At 44.4% G+C, this 17786-nt stretch overlaps 1 protein-coding gene across 2 annotated transcripts in view; it reads left to right on the forward strand.

The window, feature by feature from the left end:
* The first annotated feature begins 307 nt into the window (after positions 1 to 307).
* The window catches only part of CUNH10orf143 (chromosome unknown C10orf143 homolog), a 36063-nt gene continuing 18584 nt past the window's right edge, over positions 308 to 17786 (forward strand). The window contains exon 1 of one of the 2 annotated variants that reach the window (XM_057308596.1): positions 308 to 616. In XM_057308596.1, coding sequence (XP_057164579.1) covers positions 515 to 616 — 102 coding nt within the window. In that variant the 5' untranslated portion in view covers positions 308 to 514. The remainder of the gene's footprint in view (positions 617 to 17786) is intronic. The other variant, XM_026494414.4, reaches the window with a different exon arrangement.

Here is a 17786-nt window from a genome sequence, read left to right on the forward strand (position 1 = left end):
CCCCGCCCAAGGCAACACCCAGCGGGAGACCCCGGGGCAGCCCCACGGCCGGGGCCGCCCGGAAGTGAGGCCGCCTCCGGGACTACAGTTCCCAGAGACCCGCACCCCAACAGGCTCGCCCACGCGGATTGGCTAGCTGCGCCATCCATCAGCCACCCAGCCACAGGAAGACGGCTGCTGACGGCGCTCAACGGCCAATCACGACAGCAAGGAGCGGGAGCTCCCCCAGCCGATCCACCGCCGTAGGTGAGGCGTGGCGGGACGCCAGAGGAGTAGGGTCTTCGGAGAGGTCGGAGAGGTGACAGGCCGGCCCTCCGCGAAATGATGACCTGGAACAGAGGGTCCGTTTTGCCCAGAAGACTCTGGTCCCCGCCACGCCGGTTGCAGTCCCGGCGAGGCCAAGCCCAGGCGGTCCTCGCCCCGCCCCCGTCTCTCATTGGCTCCCCCGGGACACGTGTGGGGGGAAGGAGGCGTGGACATAGTGGCTTGGGCCGGCGACCGCCGTCCGACGAGGATGAGAGGCCCGCGGATTCGGGCCTGGGGCCGCATGGACACGGTGCTGCCGGGCCGGTGGCGACGGCGGAGGGCGGAGGAGCTTCAGGTTCCGGGGGACGCGGTGAGCCCCCCCGGGCCTGGGCGTGTGGAATGGGACGGCGGAGCCCTCGGGGCATGCCCCACTGGGCCTCGCGTCTCCACGGGGGCCTTCCCGGGACGAGGCACGGCCGGGGTCGCGCCCGCGCCCTCCTAGGGGGTGGGTGGGGCCAGGGACAGGGGGCGGGGCCGCGACGCTGTCCCGCTCTGTCTCCCTCCGGCCGCGCCTGCGCGGAGACGCGGGAGCCGGGAGCTGCCTGTGCCGCGCTGCCAGAAGGACCGGACCCAGTGTCCCTGACCCGTGCGCGGCCTCGGGGTGTGCGCGCTGCTGCTCCCGAGTCATGCCCCCCACGTGCTGGCGCCGGGCTGGGCGGGGTAGGGCTGCGGGGTTAGCAGACACGCCCGGGTGGAGTGCTTTGAGGGGAGAGATGAGGGTGAGGTGAGATAACTGGTGGTGGGGGCCCCGATCAAGGTCCGGCGGGAGCGTAATCAGGCCTGCGTGAGACTGGAAGGGAAGCAGGATGGGAGACAGGGAATTGCCTAGCCTTTTAGGGACCTGGAGGAAGTCCCGTCGGGTTGGAGCAGCGCTCTGTGACTTCCACCTCCGCTTGCGAATTGGCTGGTTCTCACCCCACCTCCTTTATTTCGTGGTTCCTTGTTAAGAGCACCAAGGAGCCGCCAACGTACCCAGCATCTGAGATCTGTTTTTTCTGCACCTACAGGCTTGATAAGCTCGGAATCTGACCCCGCCCCCGAGTTAATGCAGGCACTGTTTTCTCAGATGTTTTTCACGACGTAACAAGAGTGGCTAGTCTCCTTCCCTGCATGAGCTTCCTCACCCCCACTGCCTGACCACGAAGCCAGTGTCACTTGCGCCCTGTCACAGAAGCACCCCACTTCCAGGGGCCATGTTACCAGGGCACAGGTTAAGCTTCTGTAACAGAGGCTTCAGACCACATTGGCTCCAACAGGTGGAAGCTTGATTCTGCAGCTCATAGTGTGTGGAGGGGAGCAATCCAGGGCAATGGAAGGGGGGCCCTAAATACAGGCGTGGGGCCCGTGCTACCCAGATTAGAGACATCCAGGACCTAGATTCCTCCTGGCTCCTGCACTCCCCAGTGCTGTCCTCTTACACGAGGTCAGCGCTGGGTCATCACTACATTGCTCACATTCCATACTCTGGGAAGTAAATAGTAAAGTGACATAATCATACTGACATCTTAAGAGCTTATTCTGGGAACTCTGGGGAGAATGAAGGGGAGGGCGGTCAGAGTGAAGGCAGGAAGGCAAGGAGTGTGTGGATTACGAGAGGTGACAGGCTTGGACAGAGAGGACAGTGAGACAGTGAATGTCTCTGAAGGGTCTATATACTTAAGGAACAATGCACAGGTCTTGCTGATAGAGTGGACATGGAAGGTCATGGAAGGGGAGGAATCTGGGCTGGCTCCCCGGGCCGTGACTGGAGCACCTGGGTGGGCTGTGGTGCTGTTACTGAGAGAAAATTGGTGTGGAGAAAAGGAGCTCCACTTGGGACACACCGCATTTTCCATCTTTGGGACATTTAACAGAGGTTACAGATACTGCTAGTCACTGAGTGGTTACCAGGCAGATTATCTGAATTTCACAATAACCTGTTACTGTTCCCAGATTACAAGTGAGGAAGCTGAGGTACAGAGAGGTTAATCAGGTGGCTTGAGGTTACACAGCTAGTAGGGAAATAAGGCTTAGACCCCCACTGTCTGCCTCCTGTCCTCTTAGCGAGGGGGCCCTGTATCTTCCCGACCTCTTAGCTATGGGGCCCTGTTGCCTCTCGTGTGAGGCTTCACAACAAAGTTGTAAATTGGCCATAAAATGATGAAAAGTGTGATGCCACAGGGTATCAGGGACCACGCACCAGAGGTAATTTTTTTTTTTTTTAAGATTTTATTTATTTGACAGACACAGCAAGAGAGGGAACACGAGCAAGGGGGAGTGGGAGAGGGAGAAGCAGGCTTCCTGCTGAGCAGGGAGCCGGCGCAGGGCTCAATCCCAAGACCCTGGGATCATGACCTGAGCTGAAGGCAGATGCTTAACGACTGAGCCACCCAGGCGCCCCACCAGAGGTCATTATTGATCGGAGAAGAAGAAAGGCTTAGAGGAGAAACCTTGGATGATCTTTCAGATTGCAGTGCTGAAACTAAGTGCCCAGCTTGAGGCTGCAGTACTTCCCGGCTGTTACCCAGGTGTAGTGAGTTCCGTGTCTAATTGCCTAGGTGTGTATGGCCTCTTAATCTGATAAAGTCCTTGTTTATATTGTGTTGTGCCTTGGTCTTTGATCTAATAATCCAGATTGAGTTCAATGAAGTATCCAAGTCCTTGTCCTGAGTTTTCTGTTCTCTCTCCTCTTTCTCTCTGTCACGCACCCCCTTCTAGAATTTGGTTACGTGGAAAGTGCAACCCATTTCCTACCTCTGTTCACAGATTAGTGGCTCTACAGCCTGTGCGTTATAACCACCAGTGGAGTTTTGGAAACTGCAGCAGCCAGGACCCATCTCTGTAATAGCTTCACAAGTGATTCTCAGGCAGAGCCAGAGGCAGCCATCTGCTGTAATCCCCCGAGTATCCTGACTGTGGGAAGGGTACCTCATGTGGTGACACGTGGAGCAGTTACGTATCATTTAGGGTTTATCATTTCTGTTAGGTAAACGTGTTTTGAGCACCTGTTGTATAGCAAGCAGTATTCTAGGCTCTGCAAAAAGAAAAGTGAAATCCTTGGTTGGATTGACCCTGAGACTTGGGGGCATCCAGTGCTTCGCTCTTTCAGGCCTCCTGCCCACGGCAGAGTCACCACACTACATATTCCAGGAGGAAAGCGCATGCCCAGAACACTGAGAGTCATGCATAGTCTGTCCTGTTCGTGAAGACACTCCTTCCAGACGACCTCTGTAAAAAGCAGGTTCTCAATGTCTGGGCTCACAATCGAATTGGTCTCTTTTCTGGTTTCCTCTGGATTGATCCAAGATCCCTTTTTCCAGCTTTTGATTCCTAGGGATAAGTGGCCATTTCCTCTATTGTAATTTCCTTTGATTCTTTGTCGGTATCCTGTAGAAGTAACATATCAGGATGCATTAATTAATTGGCTATTGACTTTTTTTTTATTGTTTATCGCTTGTTTTTTTAAAAACATTTTTACCTTAGTATTTCTTTTTTGGTAGGTACTTTTTTAAGTTGAAGTATAAGGTACATACAGTATTACATTACTTTCAGGTGTACAATATAATTATTCAACAATTTCATACATTACTCCGTGCTCGTCACAGTAAGTGTACTCTGAATCCCCTTTATGTCATCCGTCCTCCCACCCACCTCCCCTGTGGCAACCACCAGTCTGTTCTCTTTATATAAGAGGGTATTTTGGTCTCCTTTTGTTTGTTCCTTTGTTCTGTTTCTTAAATTCTGTATATGCAAAACCATATGGTGTTTGTCTTTTTCTGACTGATTTATTTCACTTAGCATTATATCTTCTAGGTCAGTCCCTGTTGCAAATGGCAAGAATCAGTCCTTTTTGTGGCTAGGTAATATTCTGTTGTGTATATATACGGCATCTTTTTTATCCATATATCTGTGGATGGACACTTGCGCTGCTTTCACATCTTGGCTTTTGTAGATGATGCTGCTCTGAACATAGGGGCGCATGTATCTTTTTGCATTAGTGTTTTCATTTTCGTTGGGTAAATACCCAGTCATGGAATTATTGGATCATATACTAATTCTATTTTTAATTTTTTGAGAACCTCCATACTGTTTTCTACAGTGGTTGCACAGTTTGCATTCCCACCAGTGGTGCACGAGGGTTCCTTTTCCTCCATATCCACACCAACACTTGTTATTTCTTATAGTTTTGATTTTAACCGTTCTGACAGGTGTAAGGTGATAGCTCATTGCTTTGCATTTCTGTGGTGATTGATGTTGAGCTTGTTTTCATGTGTCTATTGGCCATTTGTGTGTCTTCTTTGGAAGAATGTCTATTCATGTCATGCCCTTTTATTGGATTGAGTTTTTTGGTGTTGAGTTGTAGGAGTTCTTCATATATTTTGGATATTAACCCTTTATTGTATATATCATTTGCAAATATCTTCTCCCATTCAGTAGGTTGCCTTTTTGTTTTATTGGTTGTTTCCTTTGCTGTGCAAAAGCTTTTTATTTTGAAGTAGACCCGATAGATTATTTTTGCTTTTGTGTCCCTTGCCTCAGGAGACATATCTAGAAAGGAGTTGCTGTGGCCAATGTCAAAGAGGTTGCTGCCTGTGTTTTCTTCTAGGATTTTTATAGTTTCAGGTCTCACATTTAGGTCTTTTTTTTTTTTTTTTTTGTAAGATTTTATTTATTTATTTGACAGAGAGAGACAGCCAGCGAGATAGGGAACACAAGCAGGGGGAGTGGGAGAGGAAGAAGCAGGCTCCTAGCGGAGAAGCCTGATGTGAGGCTCAATCCCAGAACGCTGGGATCACGCCCTGAGCCGAAGGCAGACGCTTAGCGACTGCGCCACCCAGGTGCCCCTCACATTTAGGTCTTTAATCCATTTTGAATTTATTTTTGTGTACGATGCCAGAAAGTGGTCCAGTTTCATTGTTTTGCATGTAGCTGTCCAGTTTTCCTAACACCATTTGTCGAAGAGGCTGTCTTTTCCCCGTTGCATATTCTTGCCTCCTTTGTCATAGATTAATTGACCATATAATTGTGGTTTTATTTTTGGGTTCTCTAGTCTGTTCCGTTGATCTCTGTGTCTGTTTTTGTCCCAGTACCATGCTGTTTTGATTACTACAGCTTTGTAGAGTATCTTGAAATCTGGGGTTGTGATAGCTCCAGCTTTGTTCTTCTTTCTCAAGATTGTTTTGGCTATTAGGGGTCTTTTCTGGTTTCCTACAAATTTTAATATTATTTTTTTTAGTTCTGTAAAGAATGTTCTTAGCATTTGGTAAGGATTGCTTTAAATTTGTAGATTGCTTTGGGTAGTATGGACATTTTAACATCATTGGTTCTTCCAGTTCATGAGCATGGGATATCTTTCTATTTGTTTGTGTCTTTAATTTCTTTTCATCAGTTTTATAGTTTTCAGAGTACAGGTCTTTCATCTCTTTGGTTCAGTTTATTCCTAGGTGTTTTATTACTTTTGGTGCAATTATAAATGGGATTGTTTTCTTACTTTCTCTTTCTGCTACTTCATTATTAGTGTATAGAAGTGCAACGGATTTCTGTGTATTAATTTTGTATCCTGAGACTACTGAACGTTTTTGATGCAACTGTGGAAATTTTGATGTGAATAAATTAAAAAGTTCCAATCTACCATTTTCACCAATTCTTGGTATTATGAATAGTTGCCTCTAAAATCAAGGGCTGAGGATATCCTATATCCACTTTGCTCTGTTTATAACTTTTAGACCTGCCTTTGCTAGTACTTGAAAAATTATCCAGTTAATTAAGCTAGTAGTCCTTGTCAGCAAAACCACTTAGACATGTTGATGGCTTTAACTCCATTCAAGTAACCCTACGGGGTCTAACTTGTACAGAGAGAAAATTTGGAGTTAAATTTGCTTGTTTCACCCTGTAGGATTTAGATTTTATAGCTCATCTGCTAAGCAGGATCCCAGCTGTGAGAACCTAATGAGTATCGGCAGTGGTGCCGACCCCAGCAAAACCCTTCACTCTGCCTTTCTGTGGTCACTCTTTTCATTCAAGATAATTGCAACCCATGCCTCAAGAAACAAGTTAATTCTCTCACTCATTTGTAGTTTTAAGGTTACTCTGTCGAGCTGCTTTTACTGTCTGTTCTACTCAGTTTAACTGTATTCAGGCTTCTTCCTATCTAAATGAAGAGAAGTTTACCAATAATTCATCTTTGCTTATATCTCTGATACACATGTTCACACTGCCACCTGCACAGAGCCTCGATCATTTCTAGCTTTTGGCAGATTTCCTTATATATGATGCAGAAAAGTCAAAATGAGGTAATGGTCCGTTGGGGGTACTTGACCACGCTTTGGGGGGGCTCTTTCAGGTGTCTGTCAGGCTCAGCAGCCATGGCTGGACTATGATGTATGTGTCTTCTGCTTCTTCAGTTATCAGATGCCCAGAGTCAAGCAAGGCATGTAGTAGGTGTTTAGCAAATACTTTTTAGCTGATTAACATGTCGAGGGTGTGTGTGTCTCTAACTGGAAAGAAACGAAGGGAGGATCACATTAATGCATAAAATCATTGGTACTTTCAGAGTATCATTTATTTAGGGAAAAGTATAATTTGGCTGGTAAAGCCCCAGCAGTGTGCCCCATCCTCACCCTCATGGTCATGACTGCAGCTCGTGTCTTTTCAGTTTCTCTCTTGTGTTTATTATCAAAACAACGTTGTTTAGCTGCTTTTTTCTTTCAAGTGTACAAGGAGGTGATTTTTTTGGTGAATTTGCAGGTGTGCAGCCATCACCCCCAGTTTTAGAGCACTTCTGTTGCCTCGTTTGTGCCCAGTTTGCAGTAACCCCATCCCTCCCCCAGCTCCCGGCAACTGCTAGTCTTTTTATTTTTCTAGATTTCCATTTTCTGGACTTTTTGTGTGCTTTTTCTTGCAGCTGGCTTCTTTCACTTAGCGTGGTGTTTTTCAGGTTCGTCCACAGTGAACCATGTATCTGTAGCTTGTTCCTTTTTATTGCTAAATAATACTCCATTGTACCAATATACCACATTTTGTTTATCCATTTTTCATTTGATAGACATTGTGTTGTTTATCCTTCTTGGCTATTATGAATAATGCTGAAAATTCGGAAAAGTCACGTGCAGATGTTGGTTTCCCTCTCTTAGATAGGCATGGAGGACTGGAATTGCTGGTGCGTGTTGCTGGAGGGGCTGCCATGCTTTTTCCATAGTGGCACGTTCTGCATCCCCACTGGCAGCCTCTAGAGGGCTCCAGTGAGTCCGCAGTCTCTGGTGTCTGATTACAGTCCTTCTAGTAGGTATGCAGTTAGGGGTCTCACTGGGATTCTAATCTGCACTTCCGTAGGGATTTGCTGTTGGACATCTTTTCATGGGCTTTTTTTATCAGTCATAAGTTTTTTGGTGAATTATTCAAAACTTTTGGTCATATTTAAAAACAGCTTTGTTTATAATTTACATACGATAAAGTTCACTCTTTTAAAGTACACAGGTCAGTGGCTTTAACATATTTACAGAGCTGTGTAAATATCTCCATAATCTAAATAAAGAACGTTTTCATGACCAAAAAGAAACCTGGTTCCCTTGGGCAGTCACTCTCTTTCACCCTCCCCTAGCCCTTAGCAGCTACCGGTTGACCTTCTATCTCTATCAGTTTGTCTGTTCTAGACAATTCATGTACACAGAATCACAATATTTGGCCTTTTGTGACTGGCTTCTTTCACTTGGCCTGATAATGTTTCTGAGGTTCACCCACGTTGAAACATGTATCAGTATCTTACTCCTTTCTGTTGGTAAATAATATTACATTGCGTGTCTATACCACATTTTGTTTATCTGTTATTCAGTTGATGGACATTTGGGTTGTTTGTACTTCTGAGATTTTATAAGTAATGCTGCTGTGAGCATTCATATGCAAGTGTTTGCGTGGACATATGTTTTCATTTCTCATGGGTAGTTTTTCAGTTGTGGAATTGCTGGGCCATACGGTAACCAGATGCTTAACATTTTGAGGAATGGTCAGAATGTTTTCCAAAGCAGCTGCACCATTTACATTCTCACCAACACGGATTGAGGGTTTTAGTTTCTCCACACCTTTGCCAACACTTGTTATTGTCTTTCTGATTATAGCCATTCTAGTGGTTAGGAACTGGTATCCCATTGTGTTTTTGATTTGCATTTTTCTAATGACAAATGATGTTAAATGTCTTTTCACGTATTTACTGGCCTTTTGTATATCTTTGTTGGGGAAATCACTATTCAAATCCTTTGCCCACTTAAAAAAAAACTATGTCATCTTCTTGAATTGAAAGACTTCTTTATGTATTCTGGATACATGTCTTTTAACATATAGATGATGTGTAAACGTTTGCTCCAAGAATGTGGCTTGTCTTTTTACTTTCTTAATGGTGCCTTTCAGTGCCCCAAAGTTTTGGATATTGATGAAGTCCAGTTTATCAGTTTGTTTCTTTATAGATCATGCTTTTGCCTAAGATTAGAATTCTTTGCCTAAGATTACAGAGGTCTTGTCCAATGTTCCCCTCTAAAAATTTTTTTGCTTTTAGCACTTAACATTTAGCTCTCTGATCCTTTTTGTGTTAATGTTTGTGTATGGTGTGTGGGTAGCGCCCTGAGTTCCTCCTTTTGCGCATGAACCTTGAATCATGCCTGTACCATTTCTGATGAAGACTGTGCTTGCTCCGTTGAATTGTCTCGGCACCTTTGTCAAAAGTCAGTTCACCGTAAACGTACAGGTTTATTTCTGGATTCTCAGTGCTGTTCCATTGATCTGTACGTTTATCCCTATGCCAGTAACACACCGTCTTGGTATTTGCAGATTTTTTTAAGTTTACAGTAAGTTTTGAAATCTTTTTCATACACTGTTTGGTTTTTAGTGCTTCTCTGGTTGTATTTTTCAGTCTTGTCTCCCCAGTTACTGAAAGCCCACTGAAGACCCAGCACTGTCATTTCAGATCACCAGACTCCACCCAAGTTAGTTCGGGTTTTTGGATTTCATTTTTCTCATCTACAAAATAGAAATAAAATTTCTTACCCTTCCTATGTCATGAGGTCGTTAAAATTAAAAGGATCAAATGAAGTAACAAATGTGGAAACGTTCTTAAACTGTAGTTTTTATAATTGTGAACGACCTTTATTAGCCCTACCTGTGGTGAGTAAATTTGTACACCTGTTTTCCTAGATCCTTCATTTAATCAGGTGCAACTTCGGTTTTTGGGGACTTCCTAAATCTCGCAAGCCTGTACTTGATACTCAGTAAGTCTAGTGTGTTCATTCATGTTTTTTACTTTAATTCCAAGTAGGACTGTGGCTTTTTTTTTGTTGTTTTGTGTTGTTTTTGTTTTATTTTCCTTTGTTGTCTTCCTCTAGGTCACTAGCCCGACGGGAATTAAGTTGTCACTCTTGCTTTTGACTACGGTCTTAGACTGGTCCTCTTCCCTAAACCTCCCTGTGTTCCTGCCAGACGGGCTGAGGGGTGTGGGCTGGGAAGCCCATGTACGGTAGGATGACACGTCTTCCAAAAAGTGGTCCCAGCTGAGTGAAGCACAGCATCAAGATGTCAGATCCATGTGGCTAAAGGTTTAGTGTGCCCTGAGAGCGTGGAGTGGAGAGGAGGGATCCTAACTTCTGGTCCCTGTGCTGGACACTGTGTCAGGTTTTGCTGTCCTGAGTCTTCCAAGAAGGTGAACCTCCCAGAGGGCAAGGTCGTTTTCCAGATGACAGTGTTATTGAACAAGAATCTGTGCTTGATGGAAACTGTTTTCTCTCCACATGTCTGTCTGTAGGGCCTTATTCGTCTTGCTGTTCCAGCATTAATGGTTCTGTATTCCGGGCTGGTGGACATCTGCATCCGCGCCTCCAGCAAAAGTAAACTGTCTTTACTAAACTTTACTAAACAGCCTCACTCAGCAAACTGTTTCTGGTAACTAGGACTCAACTAACCAGGATTACACATTGCTAATACAAATGATCTTTAGACAAAAGGCCATTAGTCAATAAAAATCCCCACAATACCTTCAGAATGAAAGATTGGGTTAGTGTGTGTGTGTGTGTGTGTGTGTGTGTGTAGAGAGAGACTCACCATTAACTGCATTCTGAATTCTAGTGATTTACATCAGTATTCTGTCCAGAGTATGTATGCTTAACTGGTGTACTAGTGTATGTATTAAAGATGCTTATAATTCAAGGTGTTTAATTTTTTAGGAATTAAGCCATTTTTTTGCTGTGCAGATTGGAGAGAATACAGGGTGCTTTTCTGTTGAAGTGTTCAGGAAGTTGGCATCTTTTTCTTCTCCACACTCCTCTGGGGTGTAGAGCGGGGGAACAGGTTTCCAGAGGTGGCCCAGGCCTGTGCTCTGTGGGTTTGTGCCCCCTCTTCTGGCTCACCAGTGTGTTCCAGGTGCGTCGTGAAGACGCGCACAGTCTGCTTTCTGTGATTCCGCCGAATCGTGAAGCCTGTGACACTCCTCCCTCCCCTGTGCCCCACTCATCCCGCTGGGCCCCATCGCTTCTAATAAAGGAGAAAGCCCACGGCAACAAAGGGGGGCTCGCACCTCCTCACCTCACCTTCGCTGAGACCTGCCAGGGGTTTTCGTTCTGTCATTGAGGCGACACAATACATAGTTTATATTTTAATTAATGCGTCTTATCAGGTGTCTTCTCTTAGCCGACCGTGTTTCTGTTTCAACTGTCCTCTGGTGAGGTTGCTATTCAATTGATATTCAATTATTGTTAAGTAATGGGGTCTTTGTGTATACTTGGGGTTTTAATTTTGTTTATACAGTGCAAGTGTCATCTTAGTTGGGTGGTAAATCTTCATCTGCCTTTATGAAGGCTGACATATCCTCTCCAGGAGGGAGTAAGAGTGAACCATGTAACACAATCCTAGAGTTAAATGCCTCTGCAGCCTTCATTTTCCTTTGGTCCAGGCCAATCCATAATAACTGGGCAATTTGCCAAGTAAGTGTACAGGTCAATAGCGTATGTAGTCAGCTCTCAGTAATCCACCGTAAATAGCAGAAGACATGAATAATTTAATCCACTCAGCTGGTCGGGAGCCCCCAAGCAGGTAACCCCCATGTCCCCGAGAGGAGCCCAGCTCTAACCGCCCACCTAGGTACCAGCATGACTCCCCCTTTAGCCTGCCACCGGGTGTGGGGATCCAATTCCCCAACCGCCTGAGCCACTTAAAGAATGTCGGCTCGTCTCCGTGGATGATCACAAGTCTGCTGACCTTAATGTGCCGAATGTTATTTGACCCCACACAGAAATGCTTTAGAACGCTCTTCCAGTGTTTTAGGGTTCATCCAGAAAGTACGGGTTCTAGCTCAGAGTCACCCGTCTGCGCCCCTTTGCTTTCCTTTCTGGCAAGTCTGATGTTGTTCAGAAGGGAGCAGGGAAGGAATATTGCTGTCAGCCCTGTGGTGTTACTGATGGGGGAGCTTGAAGCCTGTGTATAAAATGACGTGGGTCGTAGTTAATGTGTCCACTTTTCCCTTTAGCCCAGATTGTGGGAAGTTGGCAATAAACCAGTTTTACACATTGTGCTTGTGCTGACAGCATAAAGATTGAGTACATCCTGAGTAACCGGAGATCTAGGTCCTTGGTCTTCCTGGGTATTTTCATCTGACTTGGGCAAAGGCACAGAAGGCCGCGTTCTTTGCAAATGTCTTGAAGATGATTAGTGGGATTACTGTAGTATTCTGGAGAAGGATTGGATGTACTCCCATAGACCAGAAAACCACACAGATGTCAAATTAAGGTTAACGAGGGTGCCGAGGAGAGCCCTTCCATGTAAAGAAGGACACTCAAAAAGCACCAGGGCTGGGGCAGCTGCTTCACGTGGAGACGCCGGGGCAGTGGAGGATGCCCGCTTCTCTTGGACCTGCCATGCTGTGTGGCCACTGCGCCCGTTCTGCTAGTGTGGGTGTCTTCTGTGCAGACATACTGGCTGAGCTACAGAGGGTGGTCATTCTGCTCTCCACTGTGGGGGCCACATGGCTTTGCAAGTATTTTTTATGGTTTATTTTAAGAGGGCTGTTGACAGGTTTTAGAAACTCTGGAGCAGGGTGTCTAGGGTAGGAAGAGTCTGGAAAACATCTCAGGTGTGGGAGAGTGAAAGGCGGTAGGAATGGTTGGTTAGAGAGAGGAAACCGCACAGGTACCTGAGCTCGATATGCAGACATCTGGAAGGATGTTTATCTCCTGCTTGAGGGACTATTTATTTTATGTTGCTCAGAAGGGAAAAATTAGAATCAGTGGGTTGAGATTATGGGAAAGCAATTTGGCTTAAATCAGTATTTCTAGAAGTGTGGTACACATACTACCAGGGGTATGAGATATTTTTTTTCCTTCATTTTTAAAAACTTTATTTCAGAATAGTTATAGATTTACAGAAAGTTTCCCCCAAGAAAATAATATAGAGAATTCAGGTATACCTTCAGCTAGACAACTTACGTAGTGATAGTACAGCGAGTGTGCCGTGAAATTAGTCCTGGTGAAGTGCTCTTAACTACACTAGACCTTCTCCTGTCTCACCTGTTTTCCCACTAACAGACTTTCTCTGACCCAGATGGAAACCAGGGTCCACCCTGCACATAGTTCTTGTGCTTCTAGGTCTCTTCCAATCTGACACCAACCAGTGCTCTTGACCTTGACAGTTTTAATGAATCTTGGTCAGTTATTTTGTAGAGCGTCACTCATTCTGGGTTGTGTCATATTTTCTTTCTTTTTTTTTTTTTTTTAAAGATTTTATTTATTCATTCAACAGAGAGAGAGACAGCCAGCGAGAGAGGGAACACAAGCAGGGGGAGTGGGAGAGGAAGAAGCAGGCTCATAGCGAAGAAGCCTGATGTGAGGCTCGATCCCACAACGCCAGGATCACGCCCTGAGCCGAAGGCAGACGCTTAACCGCTGTGCCACCCAGGCGCCCCTGTGTTATGTTTTCTATGATTAGATGAAGGCCACGCGTTTGGCACAAAGACCACAGAGGTGAGGTTACACCTTCTCAGCGCATCAGATCAGGGCTTCACGAGCCAGTCACTACTGCTAGTGTTGACCTTGTCCCTCCTTGAAGGTGATTTCATCCACTGTAAAGCCACTATCTTTCTCCTTGTAATTAATAAAAACCTTGGAAGAGATGCTTTGAGGCTGTGCCAATATCCTGTTTCTCCTTAAACTTTTGCCCAGTTGTTTTTGCATCTACTGGTAAATCTTGTTTGAAATAACTTTCACTGTGGCCTTTACTTAATGGTGGTTTTATATTTTCCCCGTTCCTTTTACATGTGTTAATTAGAACTCGACTGAAAAGGAGAACACGGTCTCTTCTCCCCCAGTGATGTGCTCATTGTTGATGTCATGGTGAGAATCACGGGTATTTACTTTATTCTCGGATTACAGTCCAGTGCTGTTGTTCCTTATTTTATTGCCCAAGTTGTTCCCTGGCTGTGGCCATTGGGAACTCCTTCAGGATCCTGTACCTTTGTCTTTATGACGTGTCCTCATACTTTTTAAAAAAACTTACTTTGGGTGATGTAAAATGTCTCAGGCTCATCTTATGCTTTCCCTGTTCCATGCCTGAACCGACCCCTCCCCATGGCATAGCCTAGATTCCTTCAACAGGAGAGAACGGTGGTTAGAAACAGTATCTACGTGCTAGGTTTAGTCTTGCTACCACTGTGGTATTGCTGTCTCAGCGGACACAGCTAGGAAGTGTACATATTTGTGTATGGATACATACTAGTATGTAAGTATTTGTATTTATGCTTCAGATTATGTGCCCATCCACCCAGCTGTATGTTTCTCTGCTGCTGCTGGATATGTTTTGAAAATTGCATTCATGCTAATTACTTCCAGTTCTGATCCAACACCCCTGGCTTTTTTGTTGTTGTTGTTGTTGTTTGTTTGTTTTTATTTATTTATTTGAGGTGGGGAGGAGGAGAGGCAGAGAGAGAATCTCAAGCCAACTCCACACCCAGCATGGAGTCCGATGAGGGGCTCAATCTCACGACCCTGAGATCACGACCTGAGCCAAAATCAGGAGTCGGATGCTCAGCCCACTGAGCCAGCCAGGCCCCCCCCCCCACTGGGTTCTTTGGTAGCCTTCTCCCTTCCCTTATTTGTACCTTATTTCTTCAATAGAGAGAAACCTGGCTTTCATTATTTACAGTATGTTTACTTAATTATTCAGTCCCAGTGTACCAATAAAATAGTTTCAAATTTGCTAATCTGTGAGAAACAGATTTGCTAACTAGAGTCAGTATTTGCATACAGCACTCTTTGGTCCTTAGACTTAACAGTTTCTAATGAAAATAGTATTTTCCAGAATTACTGAGGATAGGTCTGTGTTTCAGTGTGGCTATGTTATTTGTAAAATAGTTTCATTCGTTATTATTTGTGTTCCATTTGGGTCTTCTCTCTGACATCCTGGTTGATTTAAACTTAGTACTTATTTTTGGGTATGTGAAGTGTTACTGCAGTTCTAAGACTAGAGCTTCTGAAAAATTTGTGCCAAGTGTCTGCTCCCGCTTGTACCTGTCATCCCCCTTCCTTCATACCTTTTCCCGCCCACTCTCCGTAGGAAACCAGTGTCTTTAGCTCCTGGTGTCTCCTCCCTGTATTTCCTGTGTACGGATGAGCAGGCAGGTGCAGGTGTGTTCATACCCCTTCTTGCATCGCACTTCATCTGTTGCACTTTGTCTTTTCACGGTATGTCCTGGGAATGGCTGCGAGCCCGTCCACGCAGGTCTTGCCCTAGTTTTTACAGCTGCCTGGAGCCGCGTTGCTGAGATGCACCACGCTTCTCCAGCTGCTGTCCTGCCTGTGCCCATTTAGGTGGTTTTCAGGATCTTCCAGCTTAACCAGTGCTACAGTGAGTGACCACGTGCAGCCTTTTTTCCCACATTGTTTTGGGTATGCCTGTCGGGTAGGTTCCTACAGGTGTCATTTCTGGGTTAAAAAGTCTGTGTTTGTAGCTTTTGTTAGGTATCACCACGTTTCCTGCAGAATTTGCAGCCCAGGTGATGCCTGTTTCCCTATAGCCTCACCATCAGAGTCCGAGTCACACCTCAGCATTTGGCAGTCTGACAGATGACAAGTGACAAGTAGGGTCTTCTCGTTTGCTCTTCTCTAAGTGTGAGTGAGCTTGAACTTGTAAACTTTTTTGTTAATTGTCTGTTCATGGCTTTTTCCTATTTTTCTTTTGTGTGTTTGGTCCTTTGTCCCTCATTTTCTAGGAGAGTTTCATATATTAAGGGTAGTGGCCCTTTTCCTGGGGATAGGCTGCAGATATTTTCCTCCAGTTTGTCAGTTATCTTCTGTTTTGTCTAGGGCACTGTTTGTGTTTTTCATTTTGTCCTGCAGACGTTTTATTTTTATGTAGTCAAATCCATCAATTTCTGTTTCATTGCCTCTGGATGTGGAGACATAGTGAGAAAGTCTCCCTATACCAAAGACTCACTCATGTTTTCTTCTAGGAATTCTATAGTTTAATTTTCTTACATTTTTAGATCCTTAATCCATTTGAGGTTTATTCTTATATACGATACAAAATACACATCTGAATTTCATCTTTTTCCAAATGGCTACGCAGTTGTCCCAGCACCATGTATTGAAAGGTCCATCTTCATCCTGGCGACTCGTGATGGCAAATTTCCATATACGTTCAGGTTTATTTCTGGACTTCTTATTCAGTCCCATTTGTCTATTTGTCCCCAGCACCACCCTTTTTAAATATAGAGTCTTTATAGTATGGTTTTATGTCCAGTAGTTTTAATTTTATTTTTTCATTTTTGATAAAAATATTCGTCTAATGAGTTTTTCTCTGATTACTGCTTTAAAGGCGTCTCATAGATTCCGATTTTTCCCCAGGGTTTTCTTGGCTATTCTTGCATGTTTGTTTTTCCACGTGACCTTTAGTATCAACTTGTGTAAGTCTGCACTGTAGGCCATTGGTATTTTTATTGGCATTACATTGACTTTATAAATTAACTTAGGGGCAACTGTCATCTTTCTAATGTTAAGTCATCCTAACTAACAATAGGAGATGCTTTTTCATTTGTTCATTTCTGCTTTCGTGTCTTGCAAGAACGTTTTACGTTCTCCTTGTATAGGTTGAATGCAATTCCTGTTAAACTTATTCCTAAACATTTAATCTTCCTTGTTGCAATGATCTAAAATGGGGTTTTGTCTAACAACTTATTACTTTATATTTCCAGGCAATTTTTGTATTTTAACTTTGTGTCCTACTATTCAATTGATTCTTTCATTGTTTGGGTTAGTTTTATCATTGATTCTCGGGGGGTTTCCAGATATATATTATGATATCTGCAAATAGTGATAGTTTTACTTCCTTACCCATTCTTATGCCTCTGCTTGATTTATCTTTTGTAATTATATAGGGTAACGTAATAGCTCTAGAGTAGGGCCGCGGTAAGCAGAAATGGAGCCTTTCCCTCGATTTTAGTGGAAATGCCAGTAGTCTTTTCCCATTAAATAAGATACTCGCATTAGGAATAAAGTATGTAGATTTTATCATGTTAAGAATATAACTCTCAGTTTGTGTTTTCTGTAGTTTTTATAAATGGGTTTTAAATTTTGTCAAAGGGTTTTTCAATATCTGGGTAGATAATCGTACATCTTTTCCTTAGGTTGATTAATATGAGGAATGATACTGAATTTCCTAATATTGAACCCAACTTTCATTTTTGGAAAAAATCGTACTTGGTCATGGTATGTGGCTTCTTCCTGTGGTGTTAGATTCTGTTTGTTAATGTTTTTTTTTTTTTTTAAAGATTTTATTTATTTATTCGACAGAGATAGAGACAGCCAGCGAGAGAGGGAACACAAGCAGGGGGAGTGGGAGAGGAAGAAGCAGGCTCATAGCAGAAGAGCCTGATGTGGGGCTCGATCCCAGATCGCCGGGATCACGCCCTGAGCCGAAGGCAGACGCTTAACCGCTGTGCCACCCAGGCGCCCCTGTTTGTTAATGTTTTATTTAATATTGGTGCATTGATATTTGTGAGGGATACTGGTCCGTGGTTTTCTTTCTTTCTTCTTTATCTGGTGTATCAGTATTACATAACTTGCTTCATAAAAGGACTTGGGGGCTTTTCCATCCTCGTCAGTGTTCTGGAGCAGTTTATGTAGAGCATTGGAACTCTCTGGCCTTGAGTGTTTGGTACAGCGCCCTGTGAAGCTGTCTTTCTTGGGGAGGTGCCTGCTTAGGAATCTTTGTCTTCTCTGGCTGTCATCTGGTTCAGCTCTCTAACTGCAGTGGATTCATTCTTGGTCATGGCCATCTGAGCTTCCTCTGGGAGTTCTCCATGCCAGCAACATGTTCAAGTCTGTTTGCGTGGAGGTCTAGAGAAGAGTCTCTTAGGATTTTTTTAATTTCTTGTTTCACTGGTCACTTCCCCTGTGTCATTTCTTATTTTCTGAGCTTGTGCTTTCTCCCCTTTTTTCTTGATCAAGTAGCTGGTAGATTGTCTACTTTGTTAATTT

The sequence above is a fragment of the Ursus arctos genome, unplaced genomic scaffold (genome assembly GCF_023065955.2).
Source record: "Ursus arctos isolate Adak ecotype North America unplaced genomic scaffold, UrsArc2.0 scaffold_7, whole genome shotgun sequence".
In the NCBI taxonomy this organism is placed as follows: domain Eukaryota; kingdom Metazoa; phylum Chordata; class Mammalia; order Carnivora; family Ursidae; genus Ursus; species Ursus arctos.